General features: G+C 39.1%; 1 protein-coding gene across 1 annotated transcript in view; it reads left to right on the top strand.

The window, feature by feature from the left end:
- Positions 1 to 21524, top strand: part of vwc2l (von Willebrand factor C domain containing 2 like) — a 49165-nt gene that overhangs the window by 3092 nt on the left and 24549 nt on the right. The window contains exon 2 of the mRNA XM_053497215.1: positions 1871 to 2271. Within this exon, the coding sequence (XP_053353190.1) occupies positions 1888 to 2271 (384 nt within the window). The 5' untranslated portion in view covers positions 1871 to 1887. The remainder of the gene's footprint in view (positions 1 to 1870; positions 2272 to 21524) is intronic.

Raw genomic sequence — 21524 nt, 5'->3', positions numbered from 1 at the left:
ATTTCCTGCTGCGTCCTAAAAATATCGAAGAATGCACCAGGAACTGGGTCAAAATGAAAAAATAAAAAAATAAACTATGTATTTATCAACTTTATACCTCTTCCTAGCCACGTCTCTGTCAGCTTCTCAATGCATCCATCACACACATGATCATGTGCTCACCAGGTCTAATGAGAATAAACGAAGATATTGCTATGCCTGATCGCAGTGCACTCTTATCAGATGCTTATACTGTATGTGGGTTGGTATCAATACACTTTTCATCATGGAGTGAAGAATGGGAGCCGGTATTTACTGTATACTGAACTTTCTCATTGTGACATAGCTACACTGATAACGTCCTGCATGCATGTCATAAACATTGTAAGCACCAAAAGAACATAAGATGAACCTAATGAGGTCTTCTACAATGTGGCATGGACCTACCAAGACTGTGGCAGGAACATGAAGAGGTCTAGTGAGAACTTTATTGACGTAGCAGCGATGCAGTGACATCCAAATGACAGCTCAGTCAGAACGGTATCCGATCTTTGCGCCATGCTTGTAAAACGTCAATGAAGACCTTAAGAGGTGATAGTTACGCCGTCATAAAAGAGTGGTAGCTCCACATCAAGGGAGACAATACTACATATTTAGCAGTTATTACCTCGTTCCTGTTGTACAGGCTTTTACTGCATTCAGTCAGTTTTTTGTGATCTGGGGAGGAATTGAGAATCGTTTCAGAAATATCATTCATATATGTGAAGACATTTTTAATCCCGTTATAGTCCACGGTAAGCGTCATGAGCATTTCGGGAACATTTCTGCCACTGTCTCCACAGTAATTTAGACTGTTTGAAACTCGATTTTTGTAAGCTGCATGATAATCTCTTGCTCATGAATATAAAAGACAAATAATCAGCAGGTGTGCCTCAGTCCTATTTCTTTCTTTTTTAAATGTTAATACTAATATAATATTTCCTTGCCATGATCTCGCCTCACCTCTCCTTCTGTCATGGGTTATAATGTTATTCAAGGATGCTTACTGCTCCTGGAAGTTTGTCCAAAATGAAAAACTATTCAACACAAATGTTCTTATGCTGTCTTCCAAATTAGGTGTACTTCACCTTTGGAGCAAAAAAATGTTTGCCAAAAATATTTGCTACTTAACCAGTCTCCTCCTAAGTGGAACAAAGTGACAATATCTATTACCGTTAGAAAAAGACTAGACAGTAAGGGAATGACAGTTCATTGCTGCTGTAATGTAAGTGATGGACGCTCCACAACATTACATTTAACTATGTTTTCCCTGTTGCTTTGATGATAAAATGACCTGGGCATGACCTCCGGAGTATGAATATGATATAAGGCTTTTCAAGGACCAACACATGACCTGATATCAACTGGTTGATGGGGAAAAAAAACAAACAAACATCAACTTCTTGGGGATTAACGACCTAACGCTAAGCCTAACTATTACTGACCGTTACAAGCAAAATAAAAACAGACATTTGATAATCAAACATAAAAATAAATGGATTAAAAACCGTGATGAACGATTCAGTTTATGGAAATGATGCCAGTTTATTACCCCATGTTATTGTTTGTATGGGTGGGATTTTCATACAAAGTAATACGAAATGGAACAAATAACAACATTGCCATTACCTTCACAAACTTACAACATCAAATAAAAATTTTCAAATTTCAAATTTTTCAATTTTTCAAAGCTTCAGTCCAATATGCGTCATCATTGATAATCAGGTACATAACCCAGTACTTGTTCCTCTTTCATGACAGAATAGTTAAGAATTATTACACCATGTTAAAGATCCAGAGCGTCATAAGCATGGAATAAAGAAACCATTCTGCTCTGCTCTGAATGCTCCAGGCCTGGCGTGGCGCAGGATGGGCCGTCTCCTGGGAGTGAGCTGCATGCTCCTGCTCACTCTGACCGCCTCAGTGTCTTCAGCCTCCCTCGTTCCCGAGGACTACGCAGCCGACGAGGCCGAACGCAACACCAACGAGGTGCTGTTCGATGACTACCGCGGCAAAGGCTGCGTGGACGACAGTGGCTTCGTCTACAAGCTCGGAGAACGTTTCTTCCCCGGCCACTCGAACTGCCCGTGCGTGTGCACCGAAGATGGACCTGTGTGCGACCAGCCGGAGTGCCCCAAAATCCACCCCAAGTGCACCAAGGTGGAGCACAACGGCTGCTGCCCCGAGTGCAAGGAGCTCAAGAACTTTTGCGAGTACAGGGGCAAGACATACAAAATACTGGAGGAGTTTAAGGTGAGATGCTGAAAATTGGTTATTTCAATCTTGGTTTGTGATAATGCAATGTGTACATGTTCGTAATTTTATTCCATGTATACAGCACCTGTCTAACACTTAAGGTTGATATACCCATTAACAGTATGCAGTATATTTAAGTAATAGCAATTCATAGTTTGAGGACTATAATAATGAAGTATCTGCCCCTTATGATGTCAGTCTGGTCTCTGGCAGTAACACCTAATCAGAACTGGTGGATCTACAGTAGGAGCAGCAGCTCAAAGGTGTAACATGGAGATGGCCATGTAGTGCATTCCAAGTGGGAAGTAAAAATTTGTATTAAATCGTTTGTGAAGTAGGACTAAAACAATAAACGTTAAGGTTTAAGTGTGAGGTTCTGAAAGCATGAACCAGGGTTTCAGGCTTTTTCATACTAGTCATGGGTCAAAATCAGGCAGTGCTGCAGAGCTTATGTTTCATGACTGACCTGAAGTGGAATTCAAATTATGTGGGTTTTTTTTTCTTTTTTAAAAATTATGCCTTGACCATTTGTAAAGGATTTAACAGGAATGCCATAAACATCAACTGAGAGTTCTAGAGTTTTAATGAAGGCAAGATTTCTAGCTTGTCCGGGTTAAGAAAGTTGGCATCCATCCACGATTTAGCATTATTTAGGCATGGGAAGAAGAGCTGGGGTGAACCTTTGTGGTGTGCCGAGTGAGTGTAAATGTGAGTATCATCTGCATAGAATTGGAAGCTTAGATGTAATGTGTGAGTGTGTGTGATGGAAAGAAGGCAACTGATTACTGTTTACACCTTGTGTAATAGGGAAGTTTAAGATTTGTGGTTATAAAGTGGTGTCTGTCTAAAAGATGAGACCCAATATGGGTGAGGCTCGAAACCCCAATCGAGGAAAAGTGGAAGAGCAGAATGTCAAAATGTGTTGAAATATTTACTGAGATTTAACAGAATAAGAATAAAAAAAGGTACTAAACCAGCATCAACATACAGGAGATCATAAGTGACTCGAAAAATGCAGTCTTGGTGAATGACGAGGACAGAAAGCTGATTAAAAATCCAGGAAATTGGTGAATAGGCAAAAGAATCTTTATTCATTAACAATAGGCATCAGCACATAATGCCAAGTGCTGATCATGTAAATGTCCCAGACACTTTAGCCTACCTGGTTAAATCAAGCACCACCACGCAGCACCACTCTGTCAAAACAACATCATGTGGTAAATTAACTCCTGCTTCGTCGACTACCGTTGCAGTGTGCCCACATGTGAAGCGTATCTAAAGCTCATCCATCACCATGAAAATCAGTTCTATCGTGTCCATGCGATGAGCAACAATCCGCCTGACAAAGTAATCCATTCGCTTCCTTTGCGCATCAGTGGGCATATTTCTCCTTGTTTTAAATTTAGCTTGTTTATATTGATCTCATCGCGATGGCAAGCCAATCAATCATGCACAGGAACACTCTGCCTATCTAAAGAGGCCTGTCAGTCTCAAACAGATGCCTCAGCATTCAAAGTCTAGGCTTTGATGGACGCTTTTCCAATCTGCCAGAAGCTCGTAAGAAGTCAACGTTCATGCATTAATGCTGCGTTGACGAATCAGATGAGAGCATTCTTGCTGTCCCGTGCAGCACTGTATAATTGATCTAAATGCCTCTTTTTATTAATAACGCATCCATTGTCATGTTGCCTTACATCAAAGAGCCATATTTATGGTCTGCTACTTGTATCCAAAGGTTATATAAGGATTTATATGAGGAAAGTTTCTCATATTCAGAGTTCTCAGGCGGTCCAGTCTAGGAATGAATAGAATAGCATTGAAAAACTTTGTAAAATGCAGCAAGAGCATTAAATAAAGAGTATCAGTATTACAGATGTGAATTTATATTGAAATATCTAATATGAAGTCAATACAATTGATAGATGGTGATATTCATTCTTTCAAATAAGCACATCTGTCTATCTGTTGTATTATTCATTTGAATGAGTATCTCATTACTTTAAGATATTGTACATTCTCGTCGTTTGGACTTTTTCACTCATTTCTTTTTCGGCATACCCAGTCTATGATTTGATTTAGTATCTCTTTATAAATCTGTAGCTTAGGCAAAATAGCATAAAATAAGGTTTCTTACAGTAGTAACATATTATGTCAACATATGAGGGGTATTCAAGTCAAACTGGGACTTGTGATGAAATTTCATGTGAATGGAAAAGACTTCATGCATAGTACAATGTTGAGATGCTTAGCCGCAGTTAAACATTGGAATGGGGAAAACTTTTTAAAGAAGGCCATTTGTCCGTGAATGACGATCCTGGCTTCAGTGGCTTGGAGCTCACTGAGCATTCGCTCTCGTCAACATTTAGCGAGTGCAACGCCCGATTCTTAAAAACCTACAGATAACTTGGCATCAACTTGCAGAAAAAAAACGCATATGTCTATGGGAACTGTACACACATTCCTTCAGGAACACAATTTGGACATTACAGGAACTCGGCTGGAAGTTAGCGCCACAATTCCCTTTCAGTCCTGACCTCGCTAGTTATTAAAGGAGTTCCTGGGAGGCTAGTGTTTCAGACATTAAGCAGGTAGTCCAATCATGGATCCGGCGTACCTAGAAAACTTTTTACCTTGATTGTATCCAAGCACTAGTGAAACATTAGGATAGGTGCATTAATGTAGCAGGGGATTATATAGGGAAATTAATAAATATAGTTTTTACTTCATGATTGATTTCCCATCTATTCTATGGAAATCAATATAAAAAATGGTAATCAACTTTAATTGTTAAAAATTCCTAAAACACATCATGTTGCATTTTGTCCACCAACAGAAGAAAATTCTTAACATGAACAGAGAGATGTGCAAAATCTCTCGCAGGGAGTACTGTATGTGTAAAATGGTAAATATGCCTACAAAGACAATGTATGTTTACTTTAACAGCTGCATCGTAATTGTAACAGAAAATATATTTGATAATAGATGCTTATGCGAGTAATCCTAGTCAATGCATGTATTGTAATGAACTCTGAGTATAGTAATTGTGAATGGTGGAGGGATTGATTTTTCAGGAAACACAGCGAGTTCAAGAAGCATTGTACTTTTCAGTTAATCTGTTAATCAATTGATCGCCAGCTGGTTTACTTAAACCGATGATTGATTACAGAATGGTTCCTGACTCCCATCAATATAACTGTTCTCTTATTCTGCACAATCAAAAGTCTTGGTTAGACTTGAATGCCCGTCATATTAAGATTTATATGTCATATAGGGCCCTAAATTTAGACATACAGTGGAACCTTGGATTACAAGCATAATTCGTTCCAGAAGCAGGCTCGTATTTTAAATAAACCAAAGCGAATTTCCCCATAGATGATGGAAACTAAATTATTCGTTCCACAGCCCAAAAAAATTAAAACATAAAAATAATTAAATAAAACAAATTAACCTGCACTTTACCTTAAAAATTTTTTTTTAAATCCCGACAGGGGAAACAATTACTCACAATTAGTTGTGATCACCTGACGCTTGGCGTCGAAACAAAAAGCGCATGCGTGATACATGCTACTCGGTACTCGTAAACCAAGACTTGTTCGCTTTTCAAGCCAAAATTTATTAAAAATCTTTGCTCGAATTGCGGAACACTCGCAAACCGCGTTACTCGCAATCCGAGCTTCCACTGTATTATGATATAATGGGGTATCAAACTGGTTAATGCCGTGAAGCGAGCTGGGACCATTGTTTCCAAGGCTACAATCAGTAATACACTAAGACGTCATGGTTTAAAATCTTGCATAGCACGGAAGGTTCCCCTGTTATTTAAAGGTTCTCCTTTAAATAAATCACTTTTAAGCATATTTTGCACTGTACTAGACACTTTAAATATGTGGATTGCACAAACGTTGGACATTACCATTCTTTTATTACTATTTATTCTAACTCCATTCCACACAAAAATTACATAAATATATACCTACCCGTTCAGCTGCTCTTATTGTTTTATATTTCTTCATAGATTCTTCAAATATTTTATTCACTCTATATTTAAATGTTCATATTTATTTCCTATTACTATTCATAGTCTTCTATTTTAGGTCACGAGCAGTTGTCTAAGCATTTCACTGCATATCGTACTGTGTATGACTGTGTATGTGACAAATAAAATTTGAATTTGCTTAAGTCAGCCCATGTCCAGGCTCGTCTAAAGTTTGCCAGGGACCATCTGGATGATTCAGAGGAGTCATGGGTGAAAGTCCTCTGGTCAGATGAGACCAAAGTAGAACTTTTTAGTCTTAACTCCATTCGCCATGTTTGGAGGAAGAAGAATGATTAGTATCATCCCAATAATACCATATCTACAGTAAAGCATGGGGCTGGAAGCATCATGTTCTGCACAGGGGACAGGACGACTGCACTGTGTTAAGGAGAGGATGAACGGGGCCATGTATTGTGACATATAGGGCAAAAACCTCCTTCCCTTAGTCAAAACATTAAAGATGGGGTTTAATGGATCCTTTCCTAAAACATCTCAAACAGGTGCTACTAATTTAGAATCATGAGCAGAGTGTAGCTGGACTATTTAGAAACAAAATAACAGGTCTTTGAGGGTCAGAAATCTGGCTGATAAGCAAGTGCAAAATCACAGGGTGATCAAATACTTATTGACCTCACTGTGTGTGTGTATGTGTATATATATATATATATATATATATATATATATATATATATATATATATATATATGAAAGGCCCTGAGCTGTGAGAAAGGGACAAGTACATAAACACACATGACGTTTCTGAAGTTCTCTCTTGTTTACTTACAAGATAGATGGGATGGATAGGTGATAGAGACTCAGAGACTGACAGATGATAGGAAGCACATTAGCATATTTGGATTAGACCAAAGGATTAGAGCAAGCCATAGCAAATATTACCATACAAGAAGGTATCAAAAGGTTTCAATGACTGCCAACCGATGGCAGCACAACGCCGCACACACAGACACAGGGAGCAATGACCTTCAGTGTGCCAAAACAGTCATTCACGGACAAATGGCCTTCTTTAAAACGTTCGCCTCGTTCCAATGTTTAACTGCGGCTAACTGCAGTGTGCCAAAACACATCGCCCTGTGTACATCAGAAGCTGTACAACTGGTGTTACTCTGACCACATGCAATTTCATCATAAACAGCAAATAAGAACAAAAAGCAAGCGTGAAATTCTACGTGAAACTGGGCAAATCTGCCACAGAGATGTTTGACATGAATAGGTTGAGGTGTTTTGAGTGACAGAAAAGATTGGACGAAAGATCAGAAAGACCTTCAACAAGTTCAACCCCTGATAATTCTCTAAGAATAATCACCAACATTGCTGCCGATGTCGGTGTGTCACACAGAACAGTGCACAAAAATCTGGATGGTTCATGACAACAGTGCATCCTGTCACTGAGCTAAGATAAATAAATTACTTTCTTATAAACAGAGCTAATTTCAATCCTTTTTTTTTTTATATATACCACCTCGTATAAGGAATGAGGAAGCATAGCAAGGGGGTTGTTCTATGAACATATGGCATAGAAGAAAGAGAGATGTACGAGATAGAGACATGTCACAATGTCAGAAAACCATAGAAAAAGAAAAGAAATCTTATATATTTTGATACTTACAGCCGTATTAGCTATTTACGCAGACTACCACCGACTGATAATGGATTGTGCAAGCTTAAGAGCGTCTTCAGAATCTTATCCGATCCGTAAAATCCCAGACTGCTGACTCTTGCTCTGCCTCTGTAAAGGTAAGACCTCAACAGTATACAGTATCGCACACTCTGGAAAAGATCATGTGCACACCGAGTTCCTTCAAGGTGAAACATGATTGTGAATGTAACAATGTAAGTGTTAATGTAAGAATTAATCACTGGATCAGCTGTGGCAGGGAGCGCAGCTTGATACACATCGGTGATCACGAGCTTCTGTTTCTACCGACTTAATCCAACTCTCCTGCTCGAAGACAATCAGTCTACATGATAAACCACTTTATCAGATTCTCTTAGATTCGAGCTGGAACTGAAGAAATGAGTCCAGCAGGGGGGTTAGTCATCACTAATCAAATTAAATAAACACCACTAATCAGTGAGGACAGTAACTCGGCTTCATTACATCCATCCAGGTGTTGATTATTATATATTGAATAACTGCGTACGATTGGCCAATCTCATGCGAAGTTCATACAGGCAATGGTATTATCATTGAATTTTTTTCCAGTTTTAAAATAATCATAAGAAATGATACAAGCTGTACACTTTTCATAGCTACATTTTACTAAGACTTAACCTAATTTATGTCCTGTATTTAAGATCAAGTCAAATATGCATGAGAAGATACTATTTGTAGCACTGGATTAATTATGTTCAACACCGATGAACTGAAATAAGTGATTATTTTCCTACTGTACGTTTTAATTTTGCTATTGTATATAAAAATGCCAGTGTTTCATACTTGACAGAATTTCCCTTGACATGACACAGGATTTAATTTTGCTTTGCATCTGTTTTAAATCAAGATAATATATAATATTATAAATTAGATAATATTCGAATATTAAAAATGCCGGGTAGCACAGCAAGTGCATGCATTATTCATATTATCTGTAGTAGATTAACAAAAACGTGGCACAAGCAAATATGTGTGCATGTGACCCAGGGGTAAAATTTAGCTATGTAAGTTATTGTCATAACACGGTGTAGTTAATGCATTCAGAAAGTGGAATAATTTGAAAGGAAAAAGCCAGAGGGTAAGTCAGAAATGGAGTTTCAGTCTGCGAGCCAGTACACAACCTACACACAAATATACACAAACTAGTGCAGGAGCCAGTGTCTGTTCAGAGTACTTATTTATATGGCGTAAATTTTACTTCATCAACATTAAATGTAACTAATTCCACAAGGCGAGTGTCGCTTCCCAAAGTTAATGAGCCTCTTGGCAATCACTGAGGGAGAACTTTCATTCCTTTAAGTGCTTTTTTTTTTTTCCAGTATGCTGAACGGTCTAACAGCAAATTTGACTTCTTTTCAAAATTATAATCTTTGATCAAAGTGACATGTTTGATTACGCTCGTGTTTCAGCACTGACTCCGACAGCCGCTAATTTTTTCGACCGTGTTATTCGTCGGCTTTAGATCTGAGTGACATTTAATCAAATTGGCGTCATGATAAACAGTCGAATGCCATGCTGTGATTTGTGTTCATGCTTGCGGGAAAAAAAAAAAAAAAAGAAAGAAAGAAAATCCCACTGTAAGGTTGCATTTGAATGCTTTTAAAATAATTCTTTGTGTTGGATGCAAAAAGTGCTATGAAGTGGGTGGAGCTTATGTTTGAATAACTAGCTAGCAGAAGGTGATACACTGTGCTCGATTTAGATGTTAAAATGAAATACAATTTCTGGAGAAATTGTGAACTTTTCTTTGGCAAACGTCTCCTTTGTAGGCCTTTGTAGGTTTCTAAGATATGGCCATTTACCTATCCTGGGTATGTGGGAGTTGAGGTTGCGCGGTTTACCCCGGTTGTCTAGCAATGGCCCCGGCTGCAGGGCTGCCATGGAGAATCTGTTGCACTGACCTAAAACATGAAATGTTACTGTGCTGCTTGTTGGTGCGATATTTCGATAAGTATTAGTGCTAAAGTCTTCATTTCTTTTGACTGAAAAAGGAAGGCTTTAATGTCTAAAATGTTTGATGTGTCCTCGAAACGAAAAAAAAAAAGAGCAACTTCACACTAAACAAATCAAGGTAATTTGAAAATTCTGCATTTTTTTTTTTTTACCAAGGTCAACTTGCGCCGAATGTTTTGATGTAAGTTTTGTAGCAGTGTTGGCAAAATTGTGCCTAGTCCGGAGCAAAAAAATAATAATTGTGTGAAAACCTCTGGTCTGATCTCTTTAAAAAGGAACAATAAGCCGTTTTGGGGAGGGACGATGGAACATACCAAAAACGTCTTGAAAGGGACCTGTGAAAATGATGCTGGTTGTTTGTAAGAGCTGGATGTTAATGCTTTTAGCCCAATTTGTCCAACCACATGACCTGCATTAACTGTCAAAGTTTTTGGGATAAAAAAAAGTGCAGTAAAAATAGTAGGGGTGCTTCATTTAATCAGCATAAAAACTGTGCTTCTTGTGATTTGTTTATTCATCTTTTTCTTCCGACACATAATTCTGATTGTATATTAGTATATTAGTATTGAAATCATAGGACTTTAAACAGTTCTGGCTGAAGAAACCGATCAATAATCAGAAACTTAAATAGCAAAACTGAGTTTTTAGCAGAATTCCTGTATGTACTACTGTAGAAGATATGATCTCAGAGGAGTTTGAGTATTGGCCCATCAACCAATCAGAAAATTCCGATTTATATAAAAGTTCTTTTTAACACCAAATGTTTGAACAGAAGTGAACAAACACTTCTGCATCATAACAAAAGCGACAGTTTTGTTATAACAGCAATGACACTTACAGTACAGTACTTTACCCTGGAGGTCTGTAGAGGCTTCTGTAAATGAACAACACATTAACAAGGATGTCTGTTACAGTATATATACAGTAATGTTTATATGGAAAGACTCTTGAAAATCTTATTTTGGTAAGCTGGAGAAATTCCATCAGACTGTGTGCCTTATCATACTGTACACTGGCCAGATTTCGCTTTGATTATGGTGCACAGTGTCGTAGCCAATTCATGTCTCATTCAGCACATTCACGTCGTCAGCTGACTTCATTTTATTGCCACATAACGTTGCTGAGTCTCGACCTGAGCAACTGAAACAACCCCAGATCATAACACTGTCTCCAGAGGCTTGTACAGTGGACACTACTTTATGCCTCGGTGTATTTTTCCTGATTAGTCTCACTAACAAGAGGCTTTCTTATGGACACACAGCTGTTTAATGTCAATCCTGTGATTTCTTACAGTATCTCATTCTGCATGTGGAATTCGTCCTACTTTAACTAAGAAACATAACTCTGATTTTAACCTTCAATTTTTTACCATGCATCTTAACTAAGGACTCACATGATCTCAATTCACTTAACACAGTCCATACATGTTTTAATAACTTGTGTGTTGAACTAATTCCATAACTCAACTCCAGTCATTTCAAATTTCCCTAATTGTATTGATGCAGACCAATAATTTGGCCAGTTAATGAAGGTACAGTATGAAATACCTAGCAATAAGGAGGAAGAAAACCACCGAAGCTATAACAAGCTAACATTAACACTACTTCTTATTATATTGTAAGAATAAAAACAAGCATTAGACATCTCTCTCTCTCTCTCTCTCTCTCTCTCTCTCAGTGTACTGTACTGCTGCATGTACACAGTGCTACTGGAAATATGTGTAAAATAAATAAATAAATAAATAACTTTAATAGAATTTGTCATTTCATCCTGTAGTATTTTGCCTTAAAGCCCTTTAAACTCAAGCAGCACAGATATTTGGCGCCAACACAGCATCGGTCAATTGTATATCTATACATGGAAGGCTCGCCACTGTGTGCTTCAGACATCGAACTGTGTATTAGTGTTTTCAGATATGTCGGGTGGAACAAAAGTTATTATTACCTTTATAAAAAGTAAATTTTACCACTACTGGAATATGGGAGGCGGCACGGTGGTGTAGTGGTTGGCACTGTCGCCTTGCATCTCACATTTACATTTAGGCATTTGGCAGACGCTCTTATCCAGAGCGACTTACATTTTTATCTCATTACACATCTGAGCAGTTGAGGGTTAAGGGCCTTGCTCAAGGGCCCAACAGTGGCAACTTGGTGGTTGTGGGGTTTGAACCTGGGATCTTCCGAACCGTAGTCCAATGCCTCAACCACTGAGCTACCCCTGACCCCCAGGGTATGGGTTCGATTCCCGTCTCTGTGTGCATGGAGTTTGCATGTTCTCCCCGTGCTTGGTGGGTTTCCTCCAGGAACTCTGGTTTTCTCCGACAGTCCAAAGTCCTGCAGATTAGGTTAATTGGCGTTCCCAAATTGCCCGTAGTGTGTAAGTGAGTGTGTGTGTGTGCCCTGTAATGGATTGGCACCCTGTCCAGGGTGTACCCTGCCTTTTGCCCCCAGTCTTCTGGGATAGGCTCCAGGCCCCCCGCGGCCCTAAAATACAGGATAAAGCGGTATAGAAGATGAGTGAGTGAGTGGTATATACTGTAGAAATGACATAGCTCTTTGTAAAAGTGAGGTCATAGAAACAACTATAAAAACATGTGATCATGTAAAACTGTGGCTGTGAAACTGTATCATGTTTGTATAGTTGGTTGAAATGAACTAAAGTTTAGTTCATGTTGCCTATTTTGTGCCTAAAAAAGGATATTACACTCTATACTGCACAATCCTGAGCTCTATATACAGTATGTTTATTAAAAAAACAGCAAAACAAATAGTGTCTGAAATGCTCTATGCTTTAAGGGCTACCATCTTCAAACTCATAAAATCTCAATATTTATAAAATGACACTCTGCAGATCGCAAATCCATCTTTTTTAAATATTTAAACCCACAGTGCCAGAGGAATATTACTAACAAGGCAATTTAACCGGCTACCAAGAAGGCTGAATTAAATAATTATCTTGGGCAGTGTGGCCAAGTGAAGCACTGTTTTGCTAATGAGGGGCTTTGGGATCAACTTCCTCAATCTAACACTTAATTCATCCCGTGTGTGTAGCGTGAGGCTCATTAGCCGTGTGCCGTGCTTTCTGCATCTATTTATTTTTTATTTATTTATTTTTTTCACGCAACCCGACGGAGGTCTGTTGTAACCTGGATTGTGACTCGATTGGTGTACCGGTGCTGAGAAGGGCCAACTATTTTTTGTATTTTCCTTCAGGATCAATAAAGTATCTATCTGTCTTTCCATCTATCATGCCAGCTTTGTTGAACTTTTCACCGAAAAAGTGGAGGAGAATCAAAAAGCTAGTATTGGATTTCTGGATTTTCTATTACATTTTTGGTCTTTATTGGTATGAAATATCAAAAAATAAAAATGTAATCTTTCACCGGAGACAAACTGACATTCCCTGGTGGATGTTTATCTTCAGAAGAAGTTTCATGAGGTCAGGGTTGAAGATGTGTCCAGAACGATCAAAAAAGTTACTTTGCTGAGTCTACTGCTGCATTTATCACATTTATTTAGAACAACCTTTCAACCATAACTCCCATCCGAGTTAACTTAAGATCTTCGGTGCCTTTTTATAGTAAAAATGAATAAATTCGATAATAAATAAAACTCTTTATCTCTCTCTTTTTCTGCTTCCTGATTGTGAGCGTGCTGTTTTTATCGCTGTCTGTAAACCTAGCATAATAGTCATCAGGTGGAGAAATTCCCGCTTCAAACACTACATACCACAGTCATTAGGTATTGCAATGCCATGCAGAAATGTTATTAAGTAGGAGTGTAGAGAGTAAAAGTAAAAAGCATGCTCAGGCTCAGTGGTTAAGGTGTTGAACTGCTAATCGGAAGGTCTTAGGTTCCAGGGTTGAGGGTTCGAGTCCCTTCACGGGTCTGTGTTCACCTTCTCTTTATGCCGAGTGGGTTTCCTCTGGGTACTCCGGTTTCCTCCCACAGTCCAAGGACATGCACAGGAGTGAGAGCGTGTGTGCCATGCGATAGATTGGCACCCTGTCCGGGGTGTACCCGCCTGGGCCCCTTAGTCTCCTCGGATAGACTCCAGGCCAACCTCGACCCTGTACACAAGATAAATTGGTATAGACGTAAAAAAGTGAGTAAGTGAGTGAGTGAGTGAGTGGTCATTATCGGCTGGGAAAACCTTAAAGATGCTGTTCTATTTCAAAAACTCTCTGTTGATGGACATAAGCTTTCATACTGATTATTATAGGACTGTTTTTGCACACTTATTCAAGTTATTTATTTATTTTCATCATAACAGTGTATAGGCTAAAGAAGGTTTAAAGGTAGAAATGTAACTCGGATGTTCATGCAGATGTCCGGATTTTAAAGAAATTATCTCAGAAATGATGTTATTTGCTGCAGTGGAATCAGTGCTATATATAGCGAGAGAGAGTTCACTGAGTCACTGCCAGTATTTCCTACCTTTCCGAGCTCTTATCTTTCCCTATAAAGAAAACGAAAACACCTACACTGTTGGCCTTCACACCCTTTTTTTTTTATTTTTTTTATCAGGACAATCATTATACAGCGTTTCACAACGACTTTATATCCCTCTACATCAAACACTGCAGGAATGATGAACCTCCAGCACAAGCAGAGATGAGAATACGCTCAGTTTCTGATTCGTCCGTTTCGCAGACGGTTTGTGCCAGGAATTAGGTATGCCGGGGGTATCGTCTGCTCGTTTGTGTCAAGAGAGAATGCCAATCTGTCTCTTTGAATCAGGCACAGAGAGCGCCGAGGTCCAGCTGCGAAACAGGAACCAAACCGGCATTGCCGATCCCGAAAACGGCTCCAATTAAGACGAGCCGTCAGGGTAACCTTTGGTGAGAGCCAAATTGGCATTTTCTTTGGTGTCTTTTGTCCAGGGTCTAACTGAAAAAAAAAAAAAGAAAAAAAAAGGATTATGGGCTTCTGATGTGTCAGTAATTACTGAGGATTACTGGGGAGGAAGGGAATTTAATCCAAAAGACAAAACCTGTAAAACCTGGCACCATTTCATATATTTGACTATTTTTTAAATAAGTTAACAAAAAACGTGTGTGTGTGTGTGTGTGTGTGTGTGTGTGTGTGTGTTAATGCTCCATCTGAAATAACTCTCAGAATTATTATTTTTTTTAATACCTAGGTACTTTTTTTACTCCTCCTCCGAATGTGTCATTTCAGTGTCTATGCAAATGAGCTACTCCTGAGCCACGCCCCTAAAGAGAACAGCGGACTAAAATTACATACTAGGTTCTCTTTAAGGGTCAGGAATTGCACTGAGGGAGGAAGCTTTCATTTACGGTAATGCTAATGATTTATTTATTGCCTATCCTGTGTGGGGTCACGGGAAGCCTGGAACATGAGGTGGTGTACATCCTGGATGGAGTGCCAGTCCATCGCAGGGTACAAACACGCACACTCACACACTCCCTTAATACAGACAATTTGGGAACAGCAATTAGCTGAATGAAACCGGAGCACCTAGAGGAAACCCACCAAGCACAGGGAGAACATGCAACCTGCATGCACACAGACCCTGTGCGGGAATCGACCCCTCAACCCTGGAGGTGTGCGGGCACAAAACTAACCATTTTTAATATAATATCTAATAGCTACATCCATGCGAAATTTGATGGAGACAGAGTTGTTGACATTGCTTTCTAAACAGCAATCCATTTCCATGCCTGAGTACACATTAGCATCGTTAAGACCTAGCGTCGTCTTTTCAAGGGGACTCGAGCACAGTGTGCTTATCCGTGCCGGGGCACAGTATGGGGTGTTCACATTATGCAAATCTACCAGACTTTCTGGCCAAGTGGCCTCAGTTCCAGACTAGACTCCCTTAGACCAGCCATTCCATCTACCAGGATTATAAATTCAAAGACAAAACGACAAATATCCCATTTCACGGGTGAAGAATTTATAGATGTGTTAACTAGGCCACTTGGGAATTAAAAGGTCCAATGTGCTGGCTATAAGTAAAGTACAGTAGAAATGGCCACAGAATTCCATAAAGGGTCACGTACACAGACATTTGGGTATCTAAAATAATCATTTATGATGAAGGCTAAAAAACAGAAGTGAAAGTTATTTTAAATCACTTGTGTATACCAGTCATTATATTTAATAATATATGATATTAGGTGACACGGTGGCTTAGTGGTTAGCGCTTGCACCTCCAGTGTCCGTGTTCGATTCCCGCCTCATGGAGCTAGGATGTTCTCCCCACGCTCCGGCTACTCCGGTTTCCTCCCACAGTCCAAAGACATGCAGATTAGGTTAATCGGTGCTCCCAAATTGCCCGTAGTGTGTTTGAATGAGTGTGTGTATGTGTGTGTAGATTGGCACCCCATCCAGGGTGTACCCAGCCGGTACCCTGCTAGTCTACTGGGATAGGCTCCAGGCCCCCACCGACCCTGTATACAGGATCAAGTGGTATAGATGATGAGACGATGTGTTGAGAACATGTAATACCAATAACATCTAATAACTGAGGACGTACTGTAGATACACTTGAAACAAAGGAACCAGATACCCAGGCTACTAAAATGTTAGTGTCGTAATCATCACAGACGTCAGTGTTAGTACGTGTTGCTCTCTGGTTGTTTGGTATTTACTTGTTAAAGTGTTGTGTCACTTAGGAATCCCAGTGGATCCATTAACACCTGGCCAGCTGCAGCGAATAGCCCGAAGCTCGTCTATTGTTATTGGCTAATTTTCCACGCTCGTGAAGTTCAGCCTCCATGAGTAGATGGCTGCGCTCCGGATGAATGATTTTTCAATCAAGGGCCGGGTCCACGGCAAGACAGGATCTTCGATACAAAGCGCAGGGTGATTCGTAACAACATAAAATCAGCCAGAAGTAATGCTTAATGAGAAGGCGGATGAATTACACCTGAGTGAAATGATGGATGGCCCAAAGCTCAGCTTAAATGTCAGCCTCCACATCGAAGACACAAACATACCCGAACACACCCACGTACACCCACCCACGTACACCGCCTCTTTCGTTTTTACCTCTTTACTCTCTCCTTTGTAAAACACGCGCACACACACACACACACACACACACACACTTGCCCACACCACATTATATTTGAGTCACTACTTACTGCTCAGATACCTACAAGAGAAACACCTATAAAAAGCACCTGAAATGAAACGCTCCAAATGACGTTCCATCCGCCTGAAGAAACGTTTTAATTTCACACGCCGATGAGAATCAAACAAGTAGGCCATCACCAAAACTGGAGCTGTGAACTGGTTTCAATGAGTTAGAATCCCAAGCTACCTGTGAGACAAAATAAAGTAAGTCAGAGACTAAAACCATTTCTTTGGAAGTGACGAAGCACTTATGAAGTCCAAAAGATGAAAGTTATAATAAAACATCAATTATATTTCTGGGTAGGTGACACCATAAACATCATAATACTTCAGTAAAATTATAATACACCATATGTAGCCTACACATGGTACTGTAGTACATGAAAAACTACAGGGTTTCATTTAATGCAAAAGTCAACCCTATCTTGTATTTTTATTTTTTTTAACAAGGCTTCCTGAAGGACTATTGTGTCTCTCATCTCCAGTCCAGTCCCTGTACCTGAGCAGTTTCAGAGGAATCTATTTGTTTGTTAAGACACACAGTGACCCAGTGAGAAACAGGTGCAGATGATGACAGATGATCAGGACGGTGATTAGTAACTGCTGACGGGTTGGAACAGACGAGAGGGGAAATGAGGTCGCTGCTAAACACACAATTTTAAATGACTTTACATTATTAGGTACTTTGCAGCCTGTCGCGGTAAAAGATTTGTTTGCCTTTCTTGCAATTAATCTACATCTTTTAATTTATTTGACTATAAAGATTTTATCCAGTTCAAAGGTTTATCATAAATTGGATTATACATTTTTACATGTGATATATATTCAGTATCATAGAAAATACAGTAGGTTGTGTATCGTAACAATTTTTCATAATAAACATCCACCAAAATCAGTGACGACAAGGAAATATCACAAAAAAGTTGTAAAACTTACACAAAACTAAGTATTTCAAGACTTGCTAATTAGGTGAAAAATGTAAGAAAAAAAATATATTTCTACAAATATTTTTAAAAAATAATGAAAGAGGGTTTTTTTCAGAAATTTTTCAGTTTAGCCTTAAATCTGCTGTTTACCTGAGTATATTATATACAATTATATATATATATATATATATATATATATATATATATATATATATATAATTTTACCTGAATAACAAACTCTGGCGCTTTATTGGAAAAAAAATTAGCTAAACCAAACATTGTGATATAATGTACAGTATTTGCATAATTACATCATCCTTACAGGCATGGTTATGCTACTTCTCTTTTATTTCATAACACTGAATTCTGGGTTCTGATTCGACAGAAGGTGTTGATTATTTCTCTATAAATTCCACTCTATAAGTAGTGCAGTTGCAAATCAGATGTTCATATCAAGGTGCTTATTCTAATACAGTGCATTATTGTTTTTATAATAAAAGCTAATTACTGACACTTAGATCATATTTACTTAGGGCAAAAATTTATACTGCAAAATGCATTTTAGGAAATAATAATTTTAGAAAAGACATGTAAATTAAGTCAAATATAAAATAAATAGACATTAAACCTCAATTAACCTTAACGTATGATTCCTTTGGCACAGGCGGCTTTAAAAAAGACAAGCTGAAATTCAATTAAATACAATTAAATTGTAATTATTCAGTGTTTTAACAGCTGTCATTGTCTTAAACTAGCTTCACAAAAATTAAAAGAAAATTATGGAAATGTGTATGAGCTAAAAAAATGTGTATAGATCATAGTGATCTAAATGTCCCTAATGAGCAAGCCAAAGGTTACCGCAACGGTGGCAAGGAAATCTCCCTGAGATGGCAATAGTAAAAAAACCTTGAGAAGAACCAGACTTAACAGGGAACCCATCCTCATTTGGGTGATAACAGATAACAGGGATTTTATACCGACATACAGTGTGTTAGGCATCTGCAAGTTCAATATAACAGAAGATGTCTAAGTTAACATGGAGTCCAGTTCGGCACCAGAATGGCACCAGTCAGACAGCTGCACAGGGCAGAGGGGAGTCTGGATAGCTGGGAGCTCAGGAGCATGTGTAGCTCCAAACCATCATGAAGCAGAATCCAGCTGGAGGTGGTCCTTCTCTAGATGCCTCAGGGACCCTGCAGGGTTGGCTCTTTGTCTATTGAAGCTGCCACAATCTCCAAGATGCCATTGATGATACTATCAGCACCAGATGTGAGTGAGGTTATGGGATGAGTTAGGTGTATGCCAGGATAAGGAGATGTGTCTTGGGTCTACTTTTAAACTGGCAGACTGTGTCTGAGAATTAGGAATGCTATTCCAAGGCCTAGGAGCTACATATGAAAACGCTCCAGAGTTTTGCGATTTTCAGAAGCGTGGTGGATTGTAACATCTTGTAACTGGCTAGATACGTAGAAGCTAAACGAGTTAGGGTCTTGTAGGTAAGTAATGCTAGTTTGTAATCAATTCTAAACGTAACAGCTAGCCAGTGCAAGGATGATAGTATGGGGGTTATATGAGCATATTTTCTTAATCTAGTGTGAACCCTGGCGGCTGCATTTTGGACGACTGTAACTGAAGCTTGTTTATTGAGGATGCAGGACAACCACCCAGTAATGCATTAAAATAGTCCAGTCTGGAGGTCATGAATGCATGAACTAGCTTTTTTGTATCAGATATGAATAAAATGTTCTAAAGCTTGGCAATATTTCTAGGGTGGAAAAAGGCTGTTTTTGTAAAATTGTAAATATGATTTTTAAGAGACAGGTTCCTGTTTAATTGTATGCCCAGGTCTTTCCTTCTTAATGCAAGCTCAATTGTGACAGCTTGTGTACTGGTTTTTGGAGCAATAAGTAATATTTCTATCTTTTCAGAATTTAGTAAGAGAAAATTTTCGGTCATCCAATCTTTTATATCTTGAAGTTACTCTAGACAACTTGCATATTTTATCTGGTTTTGATTAGATGTATAACTGGGTATCATCAGCATAGCAATGGAAATCCAATGCCTTCTAATGATGTTACCCAAGAAAAGCATGATGGAGCCTGAAACCTGACTGAAATTCTTCAAAGATATAGTTTTCCTGCAAGTAGACGCATAGTTGAGCTGACACCACTTTTCACCACTAGAGAAAGTGTCTCCTTTTCTTCTTGCTGCACTGATTAATAACATTATTGTGTGCTGTAAATTCCTTTGTATTCCGAGGTGAATTTCTTGCAAAGTTTTAGTTCTTGAGGCAAAGATGGGGCTTTCGTATGCCTGAAGTACCACTGTAATTTTGAAGTCATAATCATCGAATGTCATAACTAAATGTAGCTAGCTAATATACGCAAACACAGCACGGAAAAACGGCCATCTGAACATCTGAGCATGTAAAGGTTCCCAAAGGAAACTTTAACTCCAACCTCCTCACTTTTTCAGGCACTGAGTTTGAATCTGTATCGTACTTTCACCACTACAGCGTCAAAACAAATCAATTAGAGCTGCTTCACATGGCTGCCCTTTTCTTTCATTTTCCAGAATCAGAAACAGATCTGATGTGTAGTGATTGTAAATGGACTTTCTCTGCAGAAAATTGAGTTATCTGCAATGAAAAATGAATATATCAGTCCTTCCCCTTCTGGTTAAAAGTTTTCCCAAGCACCCATCTCATAGCTGCAGATGTGCCCCAGTTTGGAATTAGTTCCCATGTATACAGGAGTAGAATGGGGCAACCTGGTGCCCTCGGGGAATATGAGCCATTTTGCTTTATTAAGTGTGTTCTGCTTACAGCATGTCTGAGCCGAGTAATCAAGAGCATGATGATTACTTCACAAATTGGTTTGGGAGCGACTGAAATGAGAAGGGAAGCATGCAGCATGGTTCTCGTCTGGACTGAAATGGAAGCTAAATTCCCACCTGGAGGAGAAAGTGTTTTTAAAATGAGACTAACTATAAAACCCTACGGTGCAGGGGTGGCTCAGTGTTTAAGGTGTTGGACTGCTGTTCAGAAGGTCCCTGATCAAGCCCCGACACCACCGGGCTGCCACTGTTGGACCCTCGAGCAAGGTCCTTCAAAAGTGCTCGAATACAAATTGCACAGAAACGACGGATATATCTCCACGCTGGGGTGTGTCTGTCAGCTGATGGGGCGAGTGGCATGTAGAGGAACCCATTCATCGTTCATAAAACACTACAATAGATACCTTATGAACAGCAATTTTCAAGTCTGTATAATAGTACATTAGTACCATCACAATCCACAGTCCACAAATCCACAGTTTTGGTGGATACCTAGATTTTGGCTGATGGTTCCTTGACTGGGTTCTGTATATTAAGGGATATGATTATGGTAGGAGTTGCTGTTCTCTGATCAATGCCCCCTTATTGATTACCTGGCTTTTTGTGAATGCCTTCCTCTAAGTCAGGTCTATGAAAGATGGTGGTGGTAGCATCAAATTTGATGTTTGCCTCTGCATTCATTGACTACTGCAAATCTTACCTGGTCACCAGCTCTTGGTGGA

This window comes from Clarias gariepinus, chromosome 5, assembly GCF_024256425.1.
Source record: "Clarias gariepinus isolate MV-2021 ecotype Netherlands chromosome 5, CGAR_prim_01v2, whole genome shotgun sequence".
Lineage (NCBI taxonomy): Eukaryota > Metazoa > Chordata > Actinopteri > Siluriformes > Clariidae > Clarias > Clarias gariepinus.
The sequence above is the reverse complement of the archived record's forward strand: the minus strand, read 5'-3'. Positions and strand labels throughout refer to the sequence as shown.